The 25,538-nt window shown below is 42.2% G+C and overlaps 1 protein-coding gene across 2 annotated transcripts in view; it reads right to left on the reverse strand.

Annotated features, from left to right (window-relative positions):
- pde8a (phosphodiesterase 8A) overlaps window positions 1–23,032 on the reverse strand; it is a 94,592-nt gene extending 71,560 nt beyond the window's left edge. For both annotated transcript variants that reach the window (XM_015953532.3, XM_015953531.3), the window contains exon 1: window positions 22,658–23,032. In XM_015953532.3, the coding sequence (XP_015809018.1) occupies window positions 22,658–22,810 (153 nt within the window). In that variant the 5' untranslated portion in view covers window positions 22,811–23,032. The remainder of the gene's footprint in view (window positions 1–22,657) is intronic.
- Between the last annotated feature and the right edge of the window lie 2,506 nt (window positions 23,033–25,538).

Consider the following 25,538-nt stretch of genomic DNA (forward strand, 5'->3'; position numbering starts at 1 on the left):
TTTCTCACCAAAGTCTTAGTCAATCACTAAAGTTCACAAACTGCTGAAAAATTCTATAAAATTTCAAACTTTTTGTCTGATTTTAAAGGTACGTTAAATACATTTTTACAGTGAAATAATTACAAAGCAGTATAATGTTTAAATGGAAGGAAGATTACATTAAAACAGATTTCCTTCTCAGCTGGTTGGAAGGTTACTGTATCAGTTATTCTCTCTTCAAAATGGCCAAAGAGGGTCATGTTTACAATCTACAAGTCTGTGGGGCTGCAGTCTTCACCAGCTAGCACTGCTGCCTTGGCATTTGTACTCAGACACCAGTCAGAAAAAAACAGTGTGTTGTACAGATCCTAAGTGAGTAACAGGAGCAACCTAGAAGTTATTACTTGTACCCCTAAAATGCCACATCATCCATTTATTTTACTCTAATATTGGGTAAAGAAAACTAGAGGCTAACGTTGAGCTAACAATGTTAACAGTGAATTAGAAGAAAAAAGTCAGCTCTAAAACCATCTCAGGCTACTTCTTCAATTACCAACAAATTGATATTACAGTGAAATCAATTTTTCTACTCATCAACTTGCTGTATATGGCTTGTCTTTGCTTGCTTTCTAGGATCTTCTGGTTTTGGTTTTGAGCCGTAGCTGGAAACAGCCATGAAAGTCACACATTTGAGAAAGTCACTCGTGAGTTTGGAAAATGGGCTGCAGTAACCAAATTTGACCACAGGGTCATTTTTTTCTTTATTCTTACATAAAGCACCTTTAAATACCAAGTTTGCTGGGTTTTTTTCCCCAAACACATTTGCAATGGTCTCTACTATAAATGTGAGTCCTTGTTCCAACGTATTCCGTAACTGCGCTGCTCTGGGTGGCTGCATGTTGGAGTAGCTCTGTTTACCAAGTTTAGCCTTTTTTTGGACATTTTTTTCTTCTAGTTTCTCAAGAAAAACTGTATTTTTTTGGACCTTTTCTGTTTCTGGTGCTGTGAAGCTTGGAGGATTTTTACAGCTATCTTTTTCACTTTTTTAGCATTTGTTATGATGCGTAACCATGGCAACAAGCTGGTTTACAATCGGGAGCAGCTGATTAACATTGGGAAGGCTGAAATAATACCTCAACTGAAGCCACAAATCCCAAATGAGCTAAAACGCAAGAAGCATGGGTGCAGAGTGGGAGCAAAACGGAGACAGAGAAAGAGGAAATTCAAACCATCTCTTCCATCGATCATAATGGGCAATGTGAGATCACTGGCCAACAAGATGGATGAACTCAAAGCCCTTTCAAGGACTCAGCCAGAGTATCGGCAGTAAAGTGTTATGTGTTTCACTGAGACGTGGCTGCAGGACCATATGCCCAATTCCAGCGTCTCTCAGCCAGGATTCCCGACTGTACGAGCAGACAGAGATCTGAAGAGGAGCGGGAAAAGAAAAGGAGGTGGAGTGGCAGTGCTCGTCAACAACAGATGGTGCCATCCATGTCATGTTTCAGTGAAATGCCGTCTCTGCAGCCCAGATGTTGAACTCTTCGCAGTAACTTGTCGCCCATAGTATTTGCCAAGAGAGTTCACCAGTGTTGTCTTGGCAACCATTTATATTCCACCTTCAGCCATTGCTGAAAATGCATGTGATGCCATCAGTTCTGTTGTTGCTAAGCTACAAACCCAGCACCCCAATGCATTTGTGGCTATATCTGGTGATTTTAATCATGCCTCACTCTCTGCTACACTTCCAACATCTCAACAGTTTGTCAGCTGCTCCACCAGAGAAAATAAGACATTGGATTTGTGTTATGCAAATGTAAAAAATGCATACATGTCCAAAGCAAGACCTCCTCTGGGACAATCAGATCACAATCTTGTTTTTCTATGCTCAGAATACAAACCACTTGTTCAGAGGCAACCTGTGACTAGAAGAACTGTGAGAAAATGGTCACAGGATGCTGAAGAAGCCCTGCAGGGTTGTTTTGAGACCACAGATTGGATGACTCTCTGCCAAGGATATGAAGAGGACATCAATGCCGTGACTGGATGTGTCACTGACTATATAAACTTCTGTGTGGACAACATCATACCCACCAGAACAGTGAGATGCTTCGCTAATAACTAACCCTGGATCACCAGTGAACTGAAGAATCTGCTAAATGAGAAAAAAAGAGCCTTCAAGGAGGGAGACAGGGAATCATTGAGGAGTATACAGAAGCAACTGAAGATCAAGATCAGAGACAGCAAGGAGGCATACAGGAAGAAGCTGGAGAATAAACTACAGAGGAACAATATCAGGGATGTCTGGTCAGGGATGAAGAAGATCACAGGCTTCAAGCAGAGGAAGGATTGCACAGATGGCAGCCTGGACACAGCCAATGAACTGAACAAGTTCTTCAACAGGTTCAGTTCAGGAACAAACCCAGCATCCTCGCCTGTCCCCAGCCAATCAGACATCCCATCCTCCTCTGATCCAACATTTTCCTGTCACGCGCCAGCTCTTTTGTCCTCTAACGCAGTCATGGACTCTTCTGGTTCTATAAATCTGTCTTCAACCAAGTCAGGAGATGCTGCTGCCCCATTTACCTCCCCCTCCCACCTATCTGTCTCTAGAAGTCAGGTGAAGAGGCAGCTGGAGAGACTGAACAGGAACAAGGCTGCAGGTCCAGATGGTGTCGGCCTCAGGGTACTGAAGGCATGTGCGGAGCAGCTCTGTGGGATTCTGCAGCACCTCTTCAACCTCAGCCTGGCCCAGGACAAGGTTCTAGTCCTGTGGAAGACACCCTGCCTTGTTCCAGTTCCAAAGAAAACTCACCCATCAGTCAATGACAACTACAGACCAGTTGCCCTGACATCCCACATCATGAAGGTCCTGGAGAGACTCCTGTTGGTCCACCTGAATAAGCAAACTAGAACACATCAGGACCCGCTGCAGTTTTCTTATCGCCATGGAGTTGGAGTTGAAGATATCATCACCCAGCTGCTGCAACCAACCCACTGTCACCTGGACAAAGCAGGCAGCACTGTCAGGGTCATGTTCTTTGATTTCTCCAGTGCATTTAACACAATCCAGCATGATGTACTTTGCAAGAAACTCCAGAAGACACAGGTGAGGGTCTCAACTATCGCCTAGATTAAAGACTACCTGACAAACAGACCACAGTTTGTAAGGCTGAAGAACTGCACATCAAACCAGGCGATCAGTAACATTGGAGCACCACAGGGGACTGTACTCTCACCATTTCTTTTCACCCTGTACACCTCAGACTTCAAGTACAAATCAGAGACCTGTCATCTACAGAAATACTATGATGACTCTGCAGTCGTCGGGTGTATCAGACAAGGACAGGAAGCTGAGTGTAGAGAGCTGGTGGAGCGCTTTGTGGCATGGTGTGGAAACAATCATCTGAACTTGAACGTGAACAAAACAAAGGAGATGATTTTAGACTTCAGAAGAAACAGGGTGGAGTCAAACACTGTTTCCATCATGGGAGAAGAAGTGGAGGTGGTTGAGGAATACAAATACCTTGGAGTTCACCTGGACAACAGACTGGACTGGAGAAAGAACAGTGAAGCTGTTAACAAGAAGGGGCACAGCAGACTGCACTTCTTGAGGACGCTTAGGTCCTTCAATGTCTGTAGCAAGATGCTGCAGATCTTCTACAAGTCTGTTGTTGAGAGTGTAATCTCTTCAGCCATCGTCTGTTGGGGTAGCAGCATCAGAAGCAGGGACCTGAAAAGGCTCAGCAGCCTAATAAAAAAGGCTGGTTCTGTTCTGGGGACAACTGTGGAACCACAGGAGGAGATGATGCAAAGAAGGATTCTCCAGAGAATCAAGAAAATGATGGACAACCCTGAGCATTCTCTTCACAAGACTGTCCGACAATGGAAGAGTGTCTTCAGAAAGAGGCTTCTTCAGTTTCGCTGCAACACTGACCGCTACTGGAGATCCTTCCTGCCAACAGCCATTGTAATATACAACAACTCTTTGAAGACTTGATTATTATTATTATTATTCTGAGCTACTACAGCACTCAGTTTCCCTCTGGGATTAATAAAGTATTTTTGAATTGAATTGAATTGTGAGTGAATCTATGTGGAGAAAAACGCTCCCACGCTCTTGTTTCAGGAGCTAGAAGTGAGCCACAAACAAGTTGAGCTTCAGACGGCAGGATTTGTTGTCTTATTTCCTGATATTTGGTCATCTTGCATCTGAATGACTAACAGCAATTGTTTATGATTATGTTTATGTTTATTTATTTAGCAGATGCTTTTATCCAAAGCGACTTACAATTTATAACCTGTAGGGCATGTTGTGATCTGTGGGGGAAACCGGAGTACCCGGAGGAAACCCACGCATGCATGGGGAGAACACGCAACTCCACGCAGAAAGGCCGCAGCTGAGTTTCGAACCTGCAACCTTCGTGCTGCAAGGCAACAGTGCTAACCACTGTGCCACCATGCAGCCCATGGTCTTTGGAACAATTGGACTGTACCAAAGACTCTGTTGTTTGGTGGATTTGCTAATGATAACAGTTAGCTTCTACTAGTCAAGATGTGCGCTGTTCTCACCTGGACGCTTAAAGAAATACTAAGCAACTTTTTTCATATTTTTTAATAATTTTTTTTTCTCGTGCTAAAATGACCCTTTACAGGATTAATGAAAAGTCACTCAACCCCCTCCGCCCCTTGTGGCCAGACTACCATATTTGCAACTTGTGCCTCTCCGGACCACTCCCCTGAAGTCTAACAAAGTCACATATGTCACCAGAAGCAGTAACGCTTCACAGCAATCCATGTTTACACTTCAGAGCAGATGAGCTATACCTGGTTATAGGGTTGTCACGGTAACCGGTGTAGCAGTAAACCCCGGTAAAAAAGTTGACAATAATAATAACCGTCTTGTTTTAAAAAAAAACTATATTGTCTCGGTGGGTTTACCGTGGCTGCGGTGTAGGCGCGGTGACCCTTACCAGCCACCGTATCATCTGCTGAAGTTGCCGACGGCACATGCGCACTTTCTTGTTTACAACCAAAACTTTCTTGAAACTAAAGCTGAAATAATGGCCAAAGGAGGAGACGACAGGGCTCAGGACATTTTTTTATCCCTCAAAGAAGACAAAGTGGGAAGTATGGGCATCTTTTGGATATTTGAAGAATGCAGAGGGACAGTTGATAGAAGACGGCTATCCTGTTTGCAGCACATGCAGAAAAAGTGTCTGTGAAAGGCAGCAACGCTTCAGATCTCATGACACATCTGCGAGACCTTCACCCACAACTCTACAGTCAACGCAAGGCAAGCTAACGTTAGCGTTTTAGCTGAAATGCGTGATCCGAGGATTTGGGTTGAGGGAGAATGCAACGAGTCGCTATATAAAGCAGCCGCAGCACCGCTACCTGCAAATAAACCGTGTCACGGACACTGCCATGTTGAAATGACGCTATGCATTACGGGGCTCCCAGGGGCAGATAAGAGTTGGTCTCTCTCCGAGAATAATTATGAATTTAACAATGATTACTGCCTGATGACATTTTCCCACATCTGCTAAGCTCACTGGAAGGACACAAACCAAGGACAATATTTTCCTTATATAGGGTTTATTACTCAAGTATAGGTAAAAAAGTATCTGATTAGAAGACTACTTGAGTACTATCATCTGATCTAATATTTTTAAATGATGACATCAAACAGACAAAAAATAAGAAGTTATGGGCAAATATTGGTATTTTAAAGACTAAAGGGAAAAAAATGTAAACAAATAAACAACATAATTACAAATTAACAAATTTTAGGCAAAATTTAGACACAAACCGAGGACAATATTTCCTGACATACAGGGTTTATTTAATTGTGTGAAAATGTAGCACGTTTAAAAAAAATACCGCCATAATACCGAAAACCATGGTAATTTTGGTCACAATAACCGTCAGGTTAAATTTTTACACCGTGACAACATGTTTATCTTGGTGGAGCCTCAGAAAGGAAAAGAATGTCTTTATCCGATAAAGCTAAAAAAAAAAAATGTCCGACCCCAATAGTAGTCAAACAACAGTAAACATCAGGATTTTTCTGACTCACAAAAGCTCAGAGACAAATAACAATTTAGACTGGATGAAAATCTAACAAGTACAGCTTTAATATGTTTTGCTTGTGTATGTTTTTACTTTACCTGGGTTTGTAATTGTTTCCAAATACACTGCCTGGCCTTAATTAGTGTAGTGTTCAATATGTAGCCACATCCAAAATGCTACAATAGGAAAAGCCTCCCATTGGTTAATCACTGCATGGGCGATTATCTTTCAGTTGGCAACAAGTTATTTAACCCCAACTGGTGCAATGAGTTTCTTTTCATTTCTTAAACAACCATGTGGAAAAACATACTGTACAAGCCTGTCGGGGCAGTGCTATGATATGGGTTTGCTGCAGTTGCTCAGGCCTAGGTTCAGTAACAGTAGTTCAGCAACAGTAGCTACGTTTACATGTGCCAAATTTCCCCAATTTGACTCAAGTCTTGGTTTATTGGAAATGCCAAATCTCTGTTTACATGGACACTAATTGAAATTATCCAATCATGCCGTAAGTTTACATGCACCAAGCATTCAATCAGTTTAAATAGGTTGAGCGTGCACAGAGTTGTATTTCCTGGAAAAAAAATTGTAAACAAACGCTATCTTCAAATTATTCTCTTAAGTATTGGTGCTGTCGTAACGACTGAATTTCCCCACTGTGGGACCAATAAAGTCTATTCTATTATATTCTGTCTGGTCCGCACATCTTTTCCCTCGCATTTCATTTTCTCATTCTCTAGCTTTGTTCGTTGACTTACGTTTTTTCCCTCAATTATGGACCACTTGCTTTTATCACCTCTCGCCTGGACTAAGCAAACACACTCCATAGGTACTGCTGTTTCTGCCCTGAACTGGCTGCAGGTCATCCAGAGCACTGCTGCTAGGTTCCTGACAAACACAAACCGACGTAGCCATATCACCCCTGTCCTGGCACGTCTCCGTTGGCTTCCTGTCACCTTCCGTGTACAGTTTAAGTTATTGACTTTTGTTTTTAAAGTGCTTCATGACATGGCACCCCCTTATCTGTACGACCTACTCACCCTTTATGTGCCTACACGCACGTTGAGGTCCGCTGATCTCTTGCTACTCTGCACTCTCCAGATGTGCTACAAATCTAGGGGTGAACAAGCATTTGTCTATGCTGCCCCCCAAGCTGTGGAACTCACTTCCCATTACACTTCGCCAGGCTCCTTGTTTGGCGGTTTTTAAAACACGTTCCCACTTTTAAGACTTGGCTTTTAGACAGAGACTCGTTTTATTGTTTTAATATGTTTCTTAATGTTTTTATCTGTCATTAATGTTCAGAATTTTTTTCATCCTCATTGTTTTTGCTTTTATTCAGATTTAATGGATCCTGCCTGTACAGCACTTTGGGCAGCTCCCACTATGTATTTTAAATGTGCTATAGAAATAAACTGGTATGGTACATCTATTTACCTCCCGCCATGTTTTCATCTTGTCCTGAGCATCTGCAAAAATCGGAAAGATGTCACGTTGAAGTTGCACACATGAGCAGTGGGCATTATTTTACTCCAACAATCCGAATGGGTGTGTACATGGACGTCAACTGGACTGATAATTGGACAAAACCACCTCTCTCAATCAGAATGAAATTTCATTTTGATCGGACCGTATCAGACCAGAATATCCTGACTGACATGTTTACATCAAGAACTTTTGATCAGACAGGGAAATCAGACAGGGAATTCACTAGTGCCCATCTAAGCGTATGTGCTCCAAGAATGAGGTTAGCTGACTACCTGATCATACTAAAGCAGGTTATTCCATCAAGGGATTTGTTCTTCCCTGATGGCATATTCCAAGATGACAACGCCAAGATTCATCAGGCTCAGATAGTGAAAGAGTGGTTCAGGGAGCATGAGACATCATTTTCACACATGGATTGGCTACCACTGAGCCCAGACCTTAACCCCATTGACAATATTTGTGTTGTGCTGGAGAAGGCTTTGTGCAGCGGTCAGACTCTACCATCACCAATGCAAGATCTTGGTAAAACATTAACGCAACACTGAATGGAAATACATCTGTTGACGTTGCAGAAGCTTGTTGAAACAATTCTACAGCGAATGTGAGTTGTAACCAAAGCTAAAGGCGGTCCAACAAAATAATAGAGTGTGTGACCTTTTTGGTGGTGACCTTATTGGTTAGGCAGTGCATGTTTGTAAGCTAGTCGTGATCATATCCCATTGTCACTGACCATACACTCACCCTAAAACTCAAATAAGCTCTCCTCTCAACTGGCAAATACTTGGTCCTGCTTTCTCATCTCTGCCTGAGCTTCTCGTATCTTCACACACAATCGAATCATCAGCAAGCTTGCAGCCCATTGCCCCCCCTCCCCGGAAACCGTCTGACGCTGCCAGCAAGTCCTGTTGGCTGGCAACTTGTAGCTTCTACAGCAGGGGTCACCAACCTGGTGCTTACGGGCACCATGGTGCCCCCAGGAACTATATAACAAGCCTTTTCCCCAAATAGCACAGGTCAATAATAAACAAAATCTGCTGCCATTTTTTTTTATCACAAATGCTCCCCACTCCCCACGAGGATGGGTCAAATGCAGAGATGAATTTCACCAGTGAGTGATGATGACTAATGGGACTTGACTTTAATATACATTTAAAAACTACAAATTTCTTTGAAAACAATAAATTATGTTCATTATATATGAAGTTTAATTTTACTCTGATCTGTTCCAGTTCAAAGGTCAGTAATTACATCAACCTGGTAGCCCTTCATATTGCTCTGTACCCATGAAGTAGCTCTCAGCTTCACAAAGGTTGGTGACCCCTGTTCTAGAGTAATGTGCCTGTCTGTGATCATCCAACACTCTGACCTGCATGTTTGGGTTTGCCAACACACTACATTTCTCTGTGGTCACATTATTCTTCCTCTCAGGATCCTTCCTCAGTGTTGGTCATTTTTTACCAGGAACTCTGTTAGTCAATAACAATGTGGCAAGTCGACATGCCAGCGCCAGAATGTGCATCTAGTACATGATTCTTGCAGGTTTTAGATCGTGAACACGGCTGATTTGATGGTTGATTTAATGATGAACTGCTCCTGTAGAAACTAATGAAGGCTAAGGAGATAATTCAGCAGTTAGATTAAGGTGCACAGCGAAAGTACAGCAGTTTCTATGTTTTTATGACACTGAACTAAAACAGACACTAGCGGGTGCTAAAAACAAGACAAATTGCAAAGTGTGATTTTAATAGACAACAGCCTTCCCTGTCAAGAGCCAAAATGGGTGACTTCAAAATTGCTAATTTGACATTATGAAGTGCTACCATCACTGGCTTTTCTAATCCAAGGGTCCCCGTGTTTTCTATCAGTGGCTAATGCAGTAAAAGATTATTTTCACATTTAGCCTGCATGTTAAGCTCAGTGTGGCTGATCATATTTCTAAAAGAACAAGTAAAAACTGTTTCTCTGTGAATTTGGACTTTGACATATAATTCATATAATATTTTACACTCAGTAGTTAATTCTCTACACCATTGAACCTCAGCTAGTGCCCCGCGGGCCACATCCCTAACACCCCACAATTGGGAAACTTTAAACAGTCTGTCGCTGTCGTTGTGTCCTTGGGCAAGACACTTAACCCACGTTGCCTGCTGGTGGTGGTCGGAGGGACCGGTGGCGCCAGTGCTCCGCAGCCTCGCCTCTGTCAGTGCGCCCCAGGGCAGCTGTGGCTACATTGTAGCTCATCCCCACCAGTGTGTGAATGGGTGAATGACTGATTGTGTTGTAAAGTGCCTTGGGGGGTTCCAGGACTCTAGAAGGCGCTATATCAAATACAGGCCATTTACCATTTTACCATTTAAAGTTTAGAAGCAAAATTCATGTTCCAAATATTAATAAGTGTTTGCATTCTTCAAACACAACTAAAACTACAATCAAAACAGTTTAGATGGAAAACAAAGCCATTTTAAATATTATTAAATAAAGATACAATAATAATTTAACTTTGTTTTAGAAGAGCACCTGGGCCTTCACAGTGTATGCTGGGAAAAATCCCCGGCCCTTGAACACATTTAGTTGAGGACCCCTGCTCTCCACCAACAGGGACACAACATTTTCAGTTTCAGTACTTTTAAAAACTGTCAAATCCCATTTTCTACATTTTTCAGAGCAATTAGAATTCAATCAAGCTTAGATGCATCCCACTTAGATCAAGAGTGAAAGTTACTTTTACAGCAAATGGTTCACATCTTTTTAATCGCATGTAACTGATTTTCATTTGGAGTCAATCAAATTCAAGATGGCCTCCACAATCAATCAGCTACAAGCAAACAAATGAATGGCTAAACCTGTCATTTTTACAGATACTGAGCTTTTTCAGATGGCAGTAGCAGAGATCATTCACCAAACAAAGCTCAAGTTTCTACAGAAAACCAAAGATCTTGTAACATTGCATGAGGGCGCACACACCTGCTGATGCAAAAGTCTCAGATGTCATAGCGTATGTATGGTCAGTGACTTGATGCAATTTGCTGGGTTCCTTATATAGGAAACTTTTTTCTGATTGGCTTAATGAACTGACCTGTATTGGAATGTTTACTATGTGAAGTGCCTTGAGACGACTCTTGTCATGATTTGGCGCTTATAAATAAACTTGAATTGAATTGAAAATGGGTGAAAATCAAGTCATACAGTATTTGTAGACTGGCAACTGAAGTTTGCATGTCAAAACACTGAACTGGGAATGTATATAAAAACTTTTGTAGCACTCTGTAAATATTGAAAATGAGGTTTGGAACTACCACCAGACATCTGATGTTTCCTAGCCAAAACAAAAAAACGAGGCCAAGACCCTTAGAATTAAAGCGGACAAAGTAACGCTTAATATCAATTAAATCAATTACTTCTTTATGGGAATAGAAGAATAGACAAGAAAACAATTTTTAATGTTACAAGTCAGACAAAATCCTTTCCTCACCAACGTACACAAGACAGACTTTTGGTAACTTTCCAAAAAGTACCTCAGTGCATGAGAAGCCAAATCCTGAGTTTATGAAACAAAAACTTAACCACTTGGCTCCAGTGAGCAGCTGCATGTGTCTAAGCAGCGTGGCCTCACTGCTGTCATCTAATGTGTTACTGCTTTCTCAAGACCCCCGCAGTTACTTATCAACATGTAGAACGTGATTTCTAGAGTCAATTTGCAGTCAAGAGTGATTCAATATTGATTATTTCTATTATTCTGATATTTAGAGATCAGTTTGATGTCTGTAAAAAGTTTTCTTCAAACCCTGAATTACATCAATCGTAAAATATATAAATATCACTCAATTTAAATTAACTTGATGTCTCAAACCCATAAATTAAGTGTACTTTTTTCAGCTTGATCACATTTTTAACTAATTATTTGCTTTGCAGCAGGTTCATTTCATATTTTCTTTGCTATGACTGAATACTAGGGCTGGACGACTTAAAAAAAAAGCTTATAGATAAAAAAATCATATTGATCGATATCAATAATTATTCAAAACTATATGAAAAATGTCTAAAAAATTGTTTAAGTGCAGCCCTGCCCATCTTAGGCCATTACTTTATGATAAAACAAGTTGTTTGCATTTCCAGACTTGTTAGTTTATCGATTCTCTGTCGCAAACCACCGTTGTTTCAGCTGTTATCTTTATTTTTTCTCTAAGTGTTTTTCTCCCCAGAAGAAGCTACAATGATGTTCTGCTGAGCTGTGGTGGCCTCATCGAGGGAGCCATCGGCTTGAACACTGTTGATAACCATTTAAACATGCTCCCTCTCCTGATAGTAACATTTTACTTTCTTTTACATTGAATGTGCTACTTCTAGTTTAACCGTTTAATTATAGATTCACTAGGATAAATACAATAAAGTTTATCTCTCACCAAATAGAACATTTACTAAGAAATCACAATGTAACCATAGAAACATTACTCGATAAATATGTTGTGTGTGTGTCTGTGTGTGTGCCGGTGTATGAGTGTGTCTGCTCTGTCTTCTCGATCCCCAATCGAGTCGTGGTGGATGGCTGCTTATACTGAGCCAGATGCTTGCTTAGTATGAGGATTGCTGTAAATCTGCTGGGTTCCTTATATAGGAAACTTTTTACTGATTGGCTTAATGAACTGACCTGTATTAGAATGTTCACTATGTGAAGTGACTTGAGACGAATCTTGTCGTGATTTGGCGCTATATAAATAATCATGAATTGAATTTGAAAAGTTATTTTGTTTTTTGTCAGACTTGTAAAAATGAAAATATTGCCACACCTTTTTTCAGGACAATTTCACCAACTCTCACCACCACCTCTCCTTGCTGCAACATCTTGTTGAAGTCAAATTGATATCGCTGGGAGTGAGAATGTGTTGTGATATCTGTTTAGGTTTGAGAGGGGAGGGCTTGGTGAAGGAGCATGCTTGGCAGTGGCGGCTGGCCAGTAGAGGGCGATAGGGCGCCGCCCTCCCAGTTTTTCCGTGTTTTTAATTTTTATTTAAAAAAATAAATAAATAAAATTAACAATAATCACATATTCTAAGTTAATTGTGTGTTTTGTAACAAAAATAAATCATATATATATATATATATATATATATATATATATATATATATATCTATATTGGTCTCTGCCGGTCTCTGCCGATCTCTGCCGGTCTCTGCCGAGTGTGGAGGCTGTGTGCTGTTTTTCAATCGCCCAAACAGGACGAGACCAGCTGTCCAATTGCTGACAAGAATATCAAAGGGTAGGAATGGGAATGTATCCAATCAGCGTCGACGTTGTTTCAGAACGTTTCAGAAGCATGATGGGCGATGGAGCTACCGCCAAAGGATTCGTTGGTGTTCGGTAGAACTCGGCAGAGTCGTTTTTGGTCGTGACGCAGATGTAACATGGACGCCGCCAGTGCGCCTACAACCAGCATGGATACCGGATCTCAGCAGCCACTGAATTCAGTTCGGTCTCTTCTCCAGTATCCGTTCGAGAGGAGAACTATGGTGGAAAAACTTAATGTCAAAGAGCTTGGACCAGATCAGCCCGACGTAAAGATAAGCCAGCAGGAGAAGGAGAGAGGTAAACTGTACACACTAGGCTTCTCCCAAAATTGGTACACCAGGAAGGCTTGGCTAGTTGGGTACAATCACGCTAATGCGTTATTTTGCTTTCCGAGTTTGTTATTCAAAACGGCTGGGACAGATAAGGCATGGATGAGTCAGTAGTTACAGACATGAAACATTTTTCTGAGAAGGTGAAGAAACACGAGTCATCCCGGGCACACATGGACAACAACACAGTGAAGCTAGCCATGCTAGGCAGCAGAGCTAACGTTGCCATGCAGGGAACAACAGCAGCTGGGTGCAGAAGTAAGCTGTACATTACATTTCTGTGAACAAGACAATCAGAATCAGAAATCCTTGGTTGTCCCACAAACCGGGACATTTGTTTAATAACATGTTTAATGTGCAATAACTGTAAAAACTAATTTCAACACACATACTTATTATACATATTTAATCACGTAAATGTGTATTTCATGTAAATTTGTACATACATCAATCTGATTCCATTTTACTTGTTACACTTCTGCTGCAGTAAACAAATTTCCCAGCTTTTGGGACAATAAACATTTCTGATTCTCAATCAGATGTTTTTACCTCAAATGTAAAAACATCTGATTGAGAATCAGAAATGTTTTATTGTCACAAAAACTGGGAAATATGACATTTGTAAGAGGATACTGATGACATTATTTCCTATGAAAGTGTTTCCTATGTACTTATCTGTTGTGTTTTATTTATCATATGACAGGTTTTTCACACCATCCTGAGCCATACAAAAGAAGATTCTTGTCACCACACCCATGACCACAGCCGAATCAGAAAGGTGCTTTTCTACTTTAAAGAGGATTAAGACTTTCCTTGAGGAACACCATGACACAGGATGGGCTGAATGCTCTTGCCATGCTCTCCATGGAAAAAACAAGCTTGTCACAAACATTCCTGACTTCAATAAAAAGCTAATCGAGAGCTTTGCCACTCAGAAGGACAGAAGGGCAAAATTTCTGTACAAATGAGGTATCACAAACACACAAATGCATCCACTTGATCTTTGTATAAAGTTGACCTTGGCACAACACTCCAGAAATATTTAACAGTGTAAATTTCTGGCATTTTGTCTAAGTGGTGTTTACTACCATTACTGTAACAGTGACCTGCTCATAATTTTTGGTATTCACTCAAATGTTGAAATTAAACAAAATGTTTTTGTTACTTGCCTCTTGCATTGCCTATTTACCATTTATGGTCGTGTTATTTTATGTGCAATTTAATGCAGTATTTTTCAACCTTGGTCTGCAAGGCAGCGTGCCAATAGTCAGACACACCTGGATTAATCAGTTTGTCCAATGATGTAAGACAGGAAATAAAAGAGCTGTGCTTAATTCAGGAAATAGTGAAGTTGTGCACAAAGCTCAGAAAGCACAAGTTTGTTTAAAAATAAAAAAATAGCACAGCCCCACCAAAAATATTTTTCACCAGCCGCCACAGATGCTTGGGTATGTGTTTTTGATTGGTTTGGTAGTAATGACTAGTATAAAGGCTATCCAATAAGCTATAATAGAGCAAGAAAACTTTTATAGAAGTTTTTATTGATCCATTGTTTTTTGATTGAACCACATGTCTATTGATTGATATATATCGTTACTGAATTATTGTCCTGCCCTACTGAATACATAGACATGCAGTGTTGGGATGTTCCAATTACATTTTTTGCTCCCAATCCCATTCAGAGTCCTTTGATGTTAAGAATCAGCAGATACCAAAGAAATGCATTAAGAAGAAGGAGAACACACTAGAGTTGTCCTTTAGTTTTTTTTTTATTATTTTATTATTATTAATTAATGTATCTTTCTTTCTGTATTGATGTAATTTCTTTAGATTATTTGCCATAAAACATCACTTGTTTAGGAAGTACATTGATAAACATGTTACTCTTAAGAATATATATTAAATCGTTGATGCAGTGTTTGGCCATTTTCAGCTAAAGGGATGACACCGCATGACTCCTTGCTACAAAACACCAGTAGTGCTGTTGCGTGTGTAATGGAAGAGAAAGCAGATTACCGCGACTCGAGGAGACCATAAAACCCGGCGTTTGAAACCAAAGACACTCACCCAGTGTGACAAATATACTGCTATCTTGGCATTTTTGCAGTTCATACCGTTTCTTTTTTTCTGAACATATATGTATCCGTGTCGGCTGGCTTATCCAAACTGTTGCAGCGAACTGAGCAGGGTACGTTGTTTTAAGGTGGCGCATCAGATTCATAGTGATGAACACAGCACTACCTTTTTCATCATCGTCTTCCTCTGCTTATCCGGGTCCGGGTCGCGGGGGCAGCATCCCAACTAGGGAGCTCCAGACCTTCCTCTCGCCAGCCACCTCCAACAGTTCCTCTAGCAGGACCCCAAGGCGTTCCCGGACCAGATTGGAGATGTAACCTCTCCAACGTGTCCTGGGTCGACCCGGGGGCCTCCTGACGGCAGGACATGCCCAAAACACCTCCCCAGGGAGACGTCCAGGAGGCATCCTGACCAGATGCCCAAACCACCTCAACTGACTCCTTTCGATCCAGAGGAGCAGCGGTTCTACTCCAAGTCCCTCCCGAATGTCAGAGCTCCTTACCCTATCTCTAAGGCTGAGCCCGGCCACCCTATGGCGGAAACTCATTTCGGCTGCTTGTATTCGCGATCTCGTTCTTTCAGTCATTACCCAAAGCTCATGACCATAGGTGAGGATTGGGACGTAGATCGACCAATAAATCGAGAGCCTGGCTTTCTGGCTCAGCTCCCTCTTCACCAAGAGAGATTGGCTCAGCGTTCGCATCACTGCAAATGCCGAACCAATCTGCCTGTCGATCTCCCGATCCCCCCTACCCTCACTCGTGAACAAGACCCGGAGATACTTAAACTCCTCCACTTGAGGTAGGACCTCTCTCCCGACCCGGAGTTGGCAAGCCACCCTTTCCCGGTCGAGAACCATGGTCTCAAATTTGGAGGTGCTGATCCTCATCCCAGCCGCTTCACACTCGGCCGCGAACCTACCCAGCAAGAGCTGAAGGTCAGAGATGGATGAAGCTAGGAGGACCACATCATCCACAAAAAGCAGAGATGAGATTCTCCTGCCACCAAACTCGACACACTCCACACCACGGCTACACCTAGAAATTCTGTCCATAAAGGTTGTGAACAGAACCAGTGACAAAGGGCAACCCTGGCGGAGTCCAACCCTCACCGGGAACAGGTCCGACTTACTACCGGCTATGCGGACCAAACTCACGCTCCTCTGGTAAAGGGACTAAATGGCCCTTAACAGAAAGTCACCAACCCCATACTCCTGGAGCGTCCCCCACAGGATGCCCCTGGGTACATGGTCATAAGCCTTCTCCAAATCCACAAAACACATGTGGATTGGTTGGGCAAACTCCCATGCCCCCTCCATCACCCTTGCAATTGTATAGAGCTGGTCCACAGTTCCACGGTCAGGACGAAAACCACATTGCTCCTCCTCAATCTGAGATTCAACTATCAATCGGACCCTCCTCTCCAGTACCTTGGAGTAGACCTTTCCGGCTCCCCGAACCTCTGGTGTCCACCAACGGGTACAGGGTTTGCCACCACGACTGGCACCGGCCACCTTGCGACCACAGCTAGCAACAGCCGCCTCAACAATCATAAAGTGGAACAAGGCCCACTCGGAGTCGATGTGCCCCACTGCTCTCGGGACGTGGTCAAAGCTCTGCTGGAGGTGGGAGTTGAAGATCGTCTTGACAGGTTCTTCTGCCAGGCGTTCCCAGCAGACCCTCACTATGTGTTTGGGTCTGCCAGGTCTACGCAGCATCTTCTCCTGCCATCTGATCCAACTCACCACCAGTTGACAGCTCTGTTTCTCTCTTCACTTGGGTGTCCAAAACATACGGCTGCAGGTCAGATGCTATGACTACAAAGTCTATCATTGACCTGCGACCTAGGCTTCCCTGGTACCAAGTGTACAGATGGGCATCCTTATGTTCGAACATGGTGTTCGTTATGGCCAAACTGCGGCTTGCACAGAAGTCCAATAACGAAACACCACGCGAGTTCAGATCAGTCACACCCCTCCAGGTCATGCTGTCATTGCCCACGTGAGCATTGAAGTCCCCCAGCAGGACTTCCCCTGATGGAGCACTATCTAGCACTCGTCCCAGGGACTCCAAAAAGGGTGATTAATCTGAACTGATATTTGGCGCATAAGCACAAACAACAGTCAGGACCCGTTCCCCGACCCGAAGGCGCAGGGAAGCTACCCTCTCGTCCCCCAGGATAAACCCCAACACACAGGCAGAGTCTTGGGGCTATCAAAAATCCAACTCCAGCCCTCCGCCTCTCACCTGGAGCAACTCCAGCAAAGGAGAGTGTCCAGCCCCTCTCAAGGACTTGGGTTCCAGAGCCAATGCTATGTGTCAAGGTGAGTCCGACTATATCTAGCCGGTACCACTCAACCTCTGCCACAAGCTCCTTCCCCGCCAGCGAGGTGACGTTCCATGTCCCAGTAACCAGTTTCCTTGTCAGGGGATCGGACTGCCAAGGCTCCCACCTCGGTCTGCCACCCGATCCACAATGCATCGGACCCTTCATGTTTCTCCTGCGGGTGGTGGGTCCACAGTTGGATGAGTCCATGTATCCGGTTCAGGCTGGGCCCGGCCGGGCCCCATGGGCGAAAGCCTGGCCACCAGGCGCTCGCTCACTCACGGGCCCCAACCCCAGGCCTGGTTCCAGGGCGGGACCCCGGTAACTCTCCGGGCCGGGTACTCCGACTCTTTGTTTTTACGTCCATGAAAGATCTTCTGAACCGTTCTTTGTCTCACCCTTCACCTAAGACTCATTTGTCATGGGAGACCATACCAGGGGCACAAAGTGCCCCAGACAACATAGCTCCTAGGATCATTAGGGCACTCAAACTCCTCCACCACGATAAGGTGACTGTTCACGATAAATTCCCAGTGATCCCACATTACACTCCCTTTGCTGTTCCTTTTAAAATACATCCAAATTACAGAGTCAACAAATATGCTCTGTGTTAGCTAACAGCTACATGTTACGGTGAGTGAATTCCCGGGTTTTGTGGGGCTTTACGCCATTGTTGTCTGTGAAACAAAGAGGAACTTGTTGAATTTAAAACTAAGCCATTGTTATTCTGTTTGAAAATGTCTTTCATTTGATAAACTTAAAAAGTAATGTTTGTTGTTTTATATGGTTAAATCCAATTTTTCCCACCCAATTCTGGTTTCCTGAAAATCACAGGATCGGAACTTGGGTTTGATCACCTGATTTTCAGGAAAATCAGATCAGAGCATCCTTAGTTTTAAGTATTTTCTGTTTCATAGCAGATGACAATTTAGGGGGAGAAAAAAAATTATGTTACTGCTAGCTTTTCCTTAAATGCTTTTTTTCTTGGAGCCTACCATATTTTTTTTATCTTTATAAAATCCAAATCACTGTCTCTTTAGGAGCTGCTTTTCTTCAGTAGTAAATTACTTAATTATCAAAGGAAATTGTCTCCAACTGTTCAGTGCACACTTGTGTCACATTTACCTAATTCAACATACTCATGTAAGCAAAAGAGTTTACACACACACACACACACACACACACACAGAGGAGTGTGTGATGGGCAGAGGTGTCTGCAAAAGTTAAAATGTTTAAAAGGAAAAGTGAGTTCCTAGGAGAACCCGAAGCTTTCGCTGCTGCCAAAATTGCTTTTACTAAATACTACGGTCTAAAGTAATTGTCTTTAATGTGCAAAACATCCTAAACACCACAAAAACTTATTTTCCCTGCTGATAAAAACAGCATAGATGGCTACCAGCATCTGTTGTGTTTTGGTGCTGGTTTAGCTGGTGGACCAGCAAACCAGCACCAAAACACAACATATGCTGATAACCAGCTATGCTGGTCTATGCTGGTTTATTAGCAGGGTCTGTGGATGTAAAAGGAGTTTAAATCCATGTGAAGATGAGACCAGGACATTAAAACAGAAAAATACAGATAATTTATCAATCCAGAAGGTGAAATGAGTGAGTGAGATCCTACCTAGATAACACCTTTTATTGCCCCCTGCCATTTATACTAATGCTGTTTCTACATTTACTCTTTAGGCAGGAGTGCTACTTGATTTCCTGGCAGGGGGCAATCTGACTGGAAAAGTCAAGGCCAGATAAATGGTGTTTGGCTGAGGTCTTTGTCTGTTTGGCCTAATGCAGACACACACAGGCACACATGCAAAGAAAAAGCACACACTATCACAAGGCCTTGTACTTGAGCCTCATCATCACCAGAGCAGCCCAGATGGTAACGTACCCTTGACAAAGACTCACATCACACTCCCATACTTCTATTGAATCATTCTCACACTGTTGTTCCCTGCACATGTCCTTTCTCTGTCTTCTTCTTCTCCAAGGAATAAAAAAGCAAGCAGAGATAAAGCCATCTAAATGTTTTCTTAATTAAATTTTGCAATGTGCTAAACTCTTGCACAGTGATGCAAATCCTGCCAGCTGTGTAAATGTGACTATAATCCCTCGGAGGTTAAAGGTTCGCTTCAGACTGACACAAAACCAACAACTACAGTATTTCATATATGTCTAAAATAGTTGATCGATAAGGATCCAACTGTCCTCAGTATTGGGTGTTCAGGATTTCAGTCATCGCCACATATTTAAATGTAAAATGTGACAAATCTAAATGTTTCACCGTTATAATCACCAAATCCCAATGTGAGATCTTTATTACTTAGTCTGACAAAAATGTCAAAAATCCAACTGAAATCCAAATACCTGCTTTACAATTAAAACAAAAACACACCAATCCATATGACAAGAATCAATGTTTATGATCTGAAATGTTATATTTTATTAGCAATTTTCTGCCACAAATTAATTTTCACTAATAAATTAAAGTGACAGTGTGTATTTTCCCTGGCGATAGGGGCAGTACATAACTAAATCATTGCAAGCGAACTGAATTTTTGTGTTTATGTTATGGCCTCGGCACACTGAAGGCGACAAACAACTGCGATCAAGGAAGCTTTTCGCTGTAGCTTTGATAACCTGGCACACAGGAGGCAAGGTACGGCAGTGGCCAGCGGCAAAAACCAGCGACGAACTCTGCAACAGGATGAATAGCGAGTCTTCCATTGTTTGATTGGCTGTCAGATTGGAGGGAATTTTGGGTTACTGAAGCGGTTCAGAGTTGAAAAAGTTGTAGATATGAGGTCTCGAAAGGTTTTGCTAGAGTTCATCCCATATTACAAACATAAACCAACTCACTGACAATTTCCCATGCCGCTGCCTTTTTGTGAAGATCTCTATGTTCTTTTGTATAAATTTTGTAAAGCTCTGGGAAATCCAAAATATCAAGTATTATTAACTTTTACTTCATGTTTGTCCGGAGATGTACTGAGAAGTATCCTGTCCGCTTATTGATCAGTCAATAAAACCTCCGCTGATTGGTCTTTGTCCGAGTGACAACGATGAAAAGTTGAAAATTCATAACTTTCTGGGATTGCGTCGCTGACTCGCCTGTGCACGACACATGCATGAGGGCAAATTTCAAAATGCACGTTTTACGCGTGTCGCTTAGTAGGAGGGAGACGCAATTATCGCACATGTCTGACTGGAAATGAATGGAGGGGAGGCAATGTCCCCTCTCGTGTGTCGAACCCATAAGACCTTACCAACGGATCACCGTTAGGGTCAAAAGTCCCTAGGAACGCAACCTCCAGCAAAATGACAAATACATCAGACTCCCTTTCATCACGGGCAACGAGTGAAGAGGTAAATGTATAGAACAATGACGTTTAGGAATGGCGAAGTTTTTGTAACGGTTTGTTATAAATCAGTAAATGCGGGCTCCCATGGAAGGAATGATGGCGCCTAATACAGCGTCACAAAACACTTAGAGGTGTATTTTAGACCTCAATTTTATGGTTACATGTTACAAAGCCTCCAATATTTTCAAACAACTGAGCATCATTTTATTCCTTTTTAGCAACTTTTCAATGACTATTTCCAGAGATTAACGTAAGAACTGCACACTGTCACTTTAAGTAGTGCCATTTCTAATAAGGTGCTTTTACTGAGACATTGTGTCGCAAAAGGCCTTGTTAAATCTATGTGAAACAGGAAAACAATTCCACAACAATCAATGGCCACTATTGATTACTTAAGAGAATAAATCAAAAGAACTACAAGCAGCAGCAGTTAGAGCCTTACTGCCGTGTAGTTTCCTGTGAGATAAAACTCAGCGCTCTTGTTGGAAAAAAAAATAAACCTGCACGATGAGGTTAAAAATGAAACTTTACAGAGCAGGGATTAACCATTTCCAGCTGAAGAAGATGTGTGCACCATTAGTGTAACTCAATCAGGGTACTAATTCAATCAGAGGCACAGTGGGCGTCTTGATGTGCGGGCATCTGTCACACCAACTTCTCACTGCATCCTGCTGTGATATTTGGCCACAAAATTCAGCCTGACACAGACCCTCAAATAGCCCACAGTATGTCAGAAAAAAATAAATACACACATTCACACACACAGCTAAATTCACAAGATCACGCTTTCAAAAATAAATAAATAAATAAACGAACAAGGCTCTTTGTGATACGATGTCCATTCAGAGGCAGAACAAACCAGTTTCCCAGCATAAATCATTCTTTTTAATGCTTGTGTGACCAAATGCTTGTAAACATTTTCTGTTTTTAAGAACGAAAGACAAAGTTGAAGCCGTGATGAGATCTCACAAGGACAGCAGAGGTGAAGCATGAACCAGAGGTGCATCGGTGACAGATTTCAGTGCTTTGTGCTTAGCTTTTTAGTTCTAAACGATCACTTCGATTATACACAACATGCACATTTAGAGCTGCCGAGAGCTGCAACAATGGTTTGCATCCTCCTGAAACTACAAAGAAAACAATAGCTGGTGTGAAGGGCCGATGACCCCACAACTTCCACAGCGTCCCTGCTGGTTTCCTTTAACCTAATTTCTTATAAAATCTACTTATAATGTAAATAGGGTGAAATGACTGGCTTATGAAAAAGACTGAGGTTGTAGATAGTAGACAAAAGGACTGCTGTGTTGTACTGTCAAACTTTTATTTACCCTCTTTTCCCCTTCTAACGTCCAGCAATGGTCAGTTTAGGTACTGTTTGACCATTCAACATCTGCTCTTCATGTCTATGGTGGTTCCTGTCTTAAAATAGAGGTTCACACACACACATACACACACACACACACTTGTATGTATATGTTTGTGTTGACCTCCATTGACTTCCACTCATATTAGAGACCACTATGCCTAACCCTAACCAATGAGTTTCTATTCCTAACTCTGACCTACAATAACCTAAACTAAAAGTTAATTCACACCACACCTCAAAAACTAAGTTTTAGGGTGCTTGCCAATGTGTGGACCAGCTAAATGTCCCCACAATGTGGAAATATCCACACGTTACAGGTTAAAGTTGAAATGTGTCCACTTAAACATATAAAGACAAGTACACACAGGTAGACTCACCTTGCAGCTGTGGGGTTTTAGGGGTAGTCCAGAGGCAGGATTTCCTTGATGCTGAGTGGCGTTAGTCTGCTGGGGTGAGTGGGAATCCTCAGACTCTTTTCCACTGTGGTAGACCACCCTATCAGAGATATGAATACTTGAAGCACAGCCCATGCTTCAACCCACTTCAGTCTGGTTTTTTTCCTTCCTTTTTGCGCAAGTGCGTTACTTTGAGGCCCTCTGTGTGTATTCTGAAGGTCCACTCTTCCTTTGCCTCAATTATTGATCTAGAAATGCATATATGGATGTATCATCTAGGCCACAGCAAAGCCGGTTCTCCACTTGCTCTGACATAAGGCATGAATAATTATCTATCTAACCCCCACCCCTCAACCAGGAAACTGATTTCCTCCCTCTTTTTTTTCACATGAACTTAATTGGAGCTCCTCAATCAAAGCAGCTGTCTTGTCCTGGAAAATCTGGGTTCCGTTATCCTTCAGCTGCTCCGATCCCAACAGACGCTTTTATCCATCACTCCGGCTCCTCTTCTCGCTTTCAACTCGTACCACATCACCATTTTTCCTCAACTTCACCGCTAATCAAGGCCTAAAGCAAACCACGCAGTCCCCCAAAGCCAGCCTTACGCATGAGTTTTATCCATTTTCTGCGTCCGATGAGATTCTCTTGCATCCCGCAGCCACCAGAGATAATAATAATAACAATAAAAAAGATAATAATAATAATAATAATAATGACTTGTGTGTTTTCCCTCCTTCAACAATCTGCTGGAGCCACTTCAGCTGAAGACACGGGCCAGGAAAGCGGTTCTTAGCATACTTTACTCCAGTCCTGAGCGGTTCATCATCAACAGGCTGAAATATTCACACTGCGGAGTGTTATTCCGGTCAGTCGCTCCCATGTCAAACAGCCTCCGTGAAACACAAGGCCATGTAGCCCAACCGGACGCTCCATTTATCAGCCCAAATCCACTAATTTAGGAAGCGGAGAAATCTTAGATGACTCGCAGTCTCCATTCAGGCATCCGCTGTCAGGCTGAGGATGATCCGCCTGATATAAGAGGTCCAAGCCCGGGAGCAGCTGGGCTACAGTCCTACCAGGATCCGCGATTTCTCCCTCATTCTGGAAATTTTATACAAACATTAATCTAAAAAAAAAAGATGTAGAGGCAATTGAACTGCAACGTGCGGAGGTACCACCTCTGGAGAATGCAATCGCTTCAGAGACACACGGAGACGGAAAAAAAAAGATCTTAAAAAATAGAAAGAGGAGAAAAAACGCTCCGTGTCCACAAGTTTCAGATCTGAAATCGAGGGACGGAAGGATTATTTCAGGCTGACGCGAGCGGAGGGATAAGGCAAAACCGAGCTACATAATGCTAATTTGATGTTTGTCTTTTCTCTGCCTTTTCTGGCGTTTGCCCTTCCAATTCTTCAGCGCTGCTTGACAGCGGCACATCCAATAAAAGCACCCGCACGGATTGACCTACAGCCTTTGCTGACGTTAATGCAAATGAGCTGCGAACGGCCAATCAGAACCGCGCTCGGTGGCGCGGGGTGGTGCTGCGCGCGCCGTGGGAACTTTGAAAGCAGGAAAACGGATTGTTCTGAGTCTCCAGCAACGGGCTGGCCGCAGGTCTCGTTCCTCTGACCGGGGAACCGGCGCTCAGGGGACTTCACCCGCTCCACAAATAACTGCGACGTCATTTTAGTGGATAAAGGTTTGAGCAAGTGAACAATCAGCGACAAACGGTTTAAACACGTTTTCATTCATCCAAAAAGGAAGTAAAAAACTAAACAAACAGCTTTCTGAAAGGGTGTTTTTTTTTTTCAGGTGAGAAATTACGATTAATATATTTAGAAATTCTTGTCCAAAAAAATTATAATAAAAAAGTAAAACATCCAGCATAACTCAAATGGCTTTGCTAAATCTAAACTTTTCTTGCTTTGTGTGTTTACCAACATGATCAGCAAGGATCAGGGCTTTTTCTTTCTTTTTCTTTCAGGCTTAAAAATTATTTCCATCATCCATCGTCAGCTTGTACGATAAAATCTCTGTTTTAACTCAAATATTACTCTAAAAAATAAATTTGACTTTTAGGATTACAAAAATCGGGTGATGCCGATTGACTGGCTTTTCTGCCAGATATGTGATACAAATCATCAGTGTTGTGCAGACACTTCTGCCCATCACGCACTCGTGTGTGTGTGTGTGTGTGTGTGTGTGTGTGTGTGTGTGTGTGTGTGTGTGTGTGTGTGTGTGTGTGTGTGTGTGTGTGTGTTGTGTGTGTGTGTGTTCAGTAGATTTAGAGATCTGTGCTTTGAATGTTTTTGAAGGTTCTTATTGTCCGTGAATGCACCATTGCCCTGCAGCAATAAAATGCCAGATATTCTTCCCTTGCACTTTCATGTTTTTCAAGTAATTTTCTTAAGTATTCTGTTATAAATCTTTGACATAGTCAAACACAATTTATATTAGGTCACACCTGTGAAACATCTGAACTCCATAATGGCCCACAAAAACAGAATTCAGCCGCGCTACTTTTTTTTTCATTGTAAGCCTTTTAAATTTGAATATGGTTGCACAAAACTGTATTATTTTGCCAGTTTTGGGTAGATTTCAGCCTTTCTGGTATGACTGGACGGGATTTACATTAAATATCTCTAATATTTAGAGTTGCAGAAGTGGCAGAGATAGTGAAGCTAAGTGCTTGAAAGCCTGAAGCATTTCTTACAAGGAGGTCATGTTGCTGGTCAAGATTGATTGATTGTTGTTTGCAATTCAAGACATTTATAGTCTTAGAAGAATGGGCATTGAACATTCCCCCTCTCCTTATATTAACTGTTTACTTTCTTTAACATAAAATCTACTACTACTATTTCAT

The sequence above is a fragment of the Nothobranchius furzeri genome, chromosome 9 (assembly GCF_043380555.1).
Source record: "Nothobranchius furzeri strain GRZ-AD chromosome 9, NfurGRZ-RIMD1, whole genome shotgun sequence".
Classification (NCBI taxonomy): domain Eukaryota; kingdom Metazoa; phylum Chordata; class Actinopteri; order Cyprinodontiformes; family Nothobranchiidae; genus Nothobranchius; species Nothobranchius furzeri.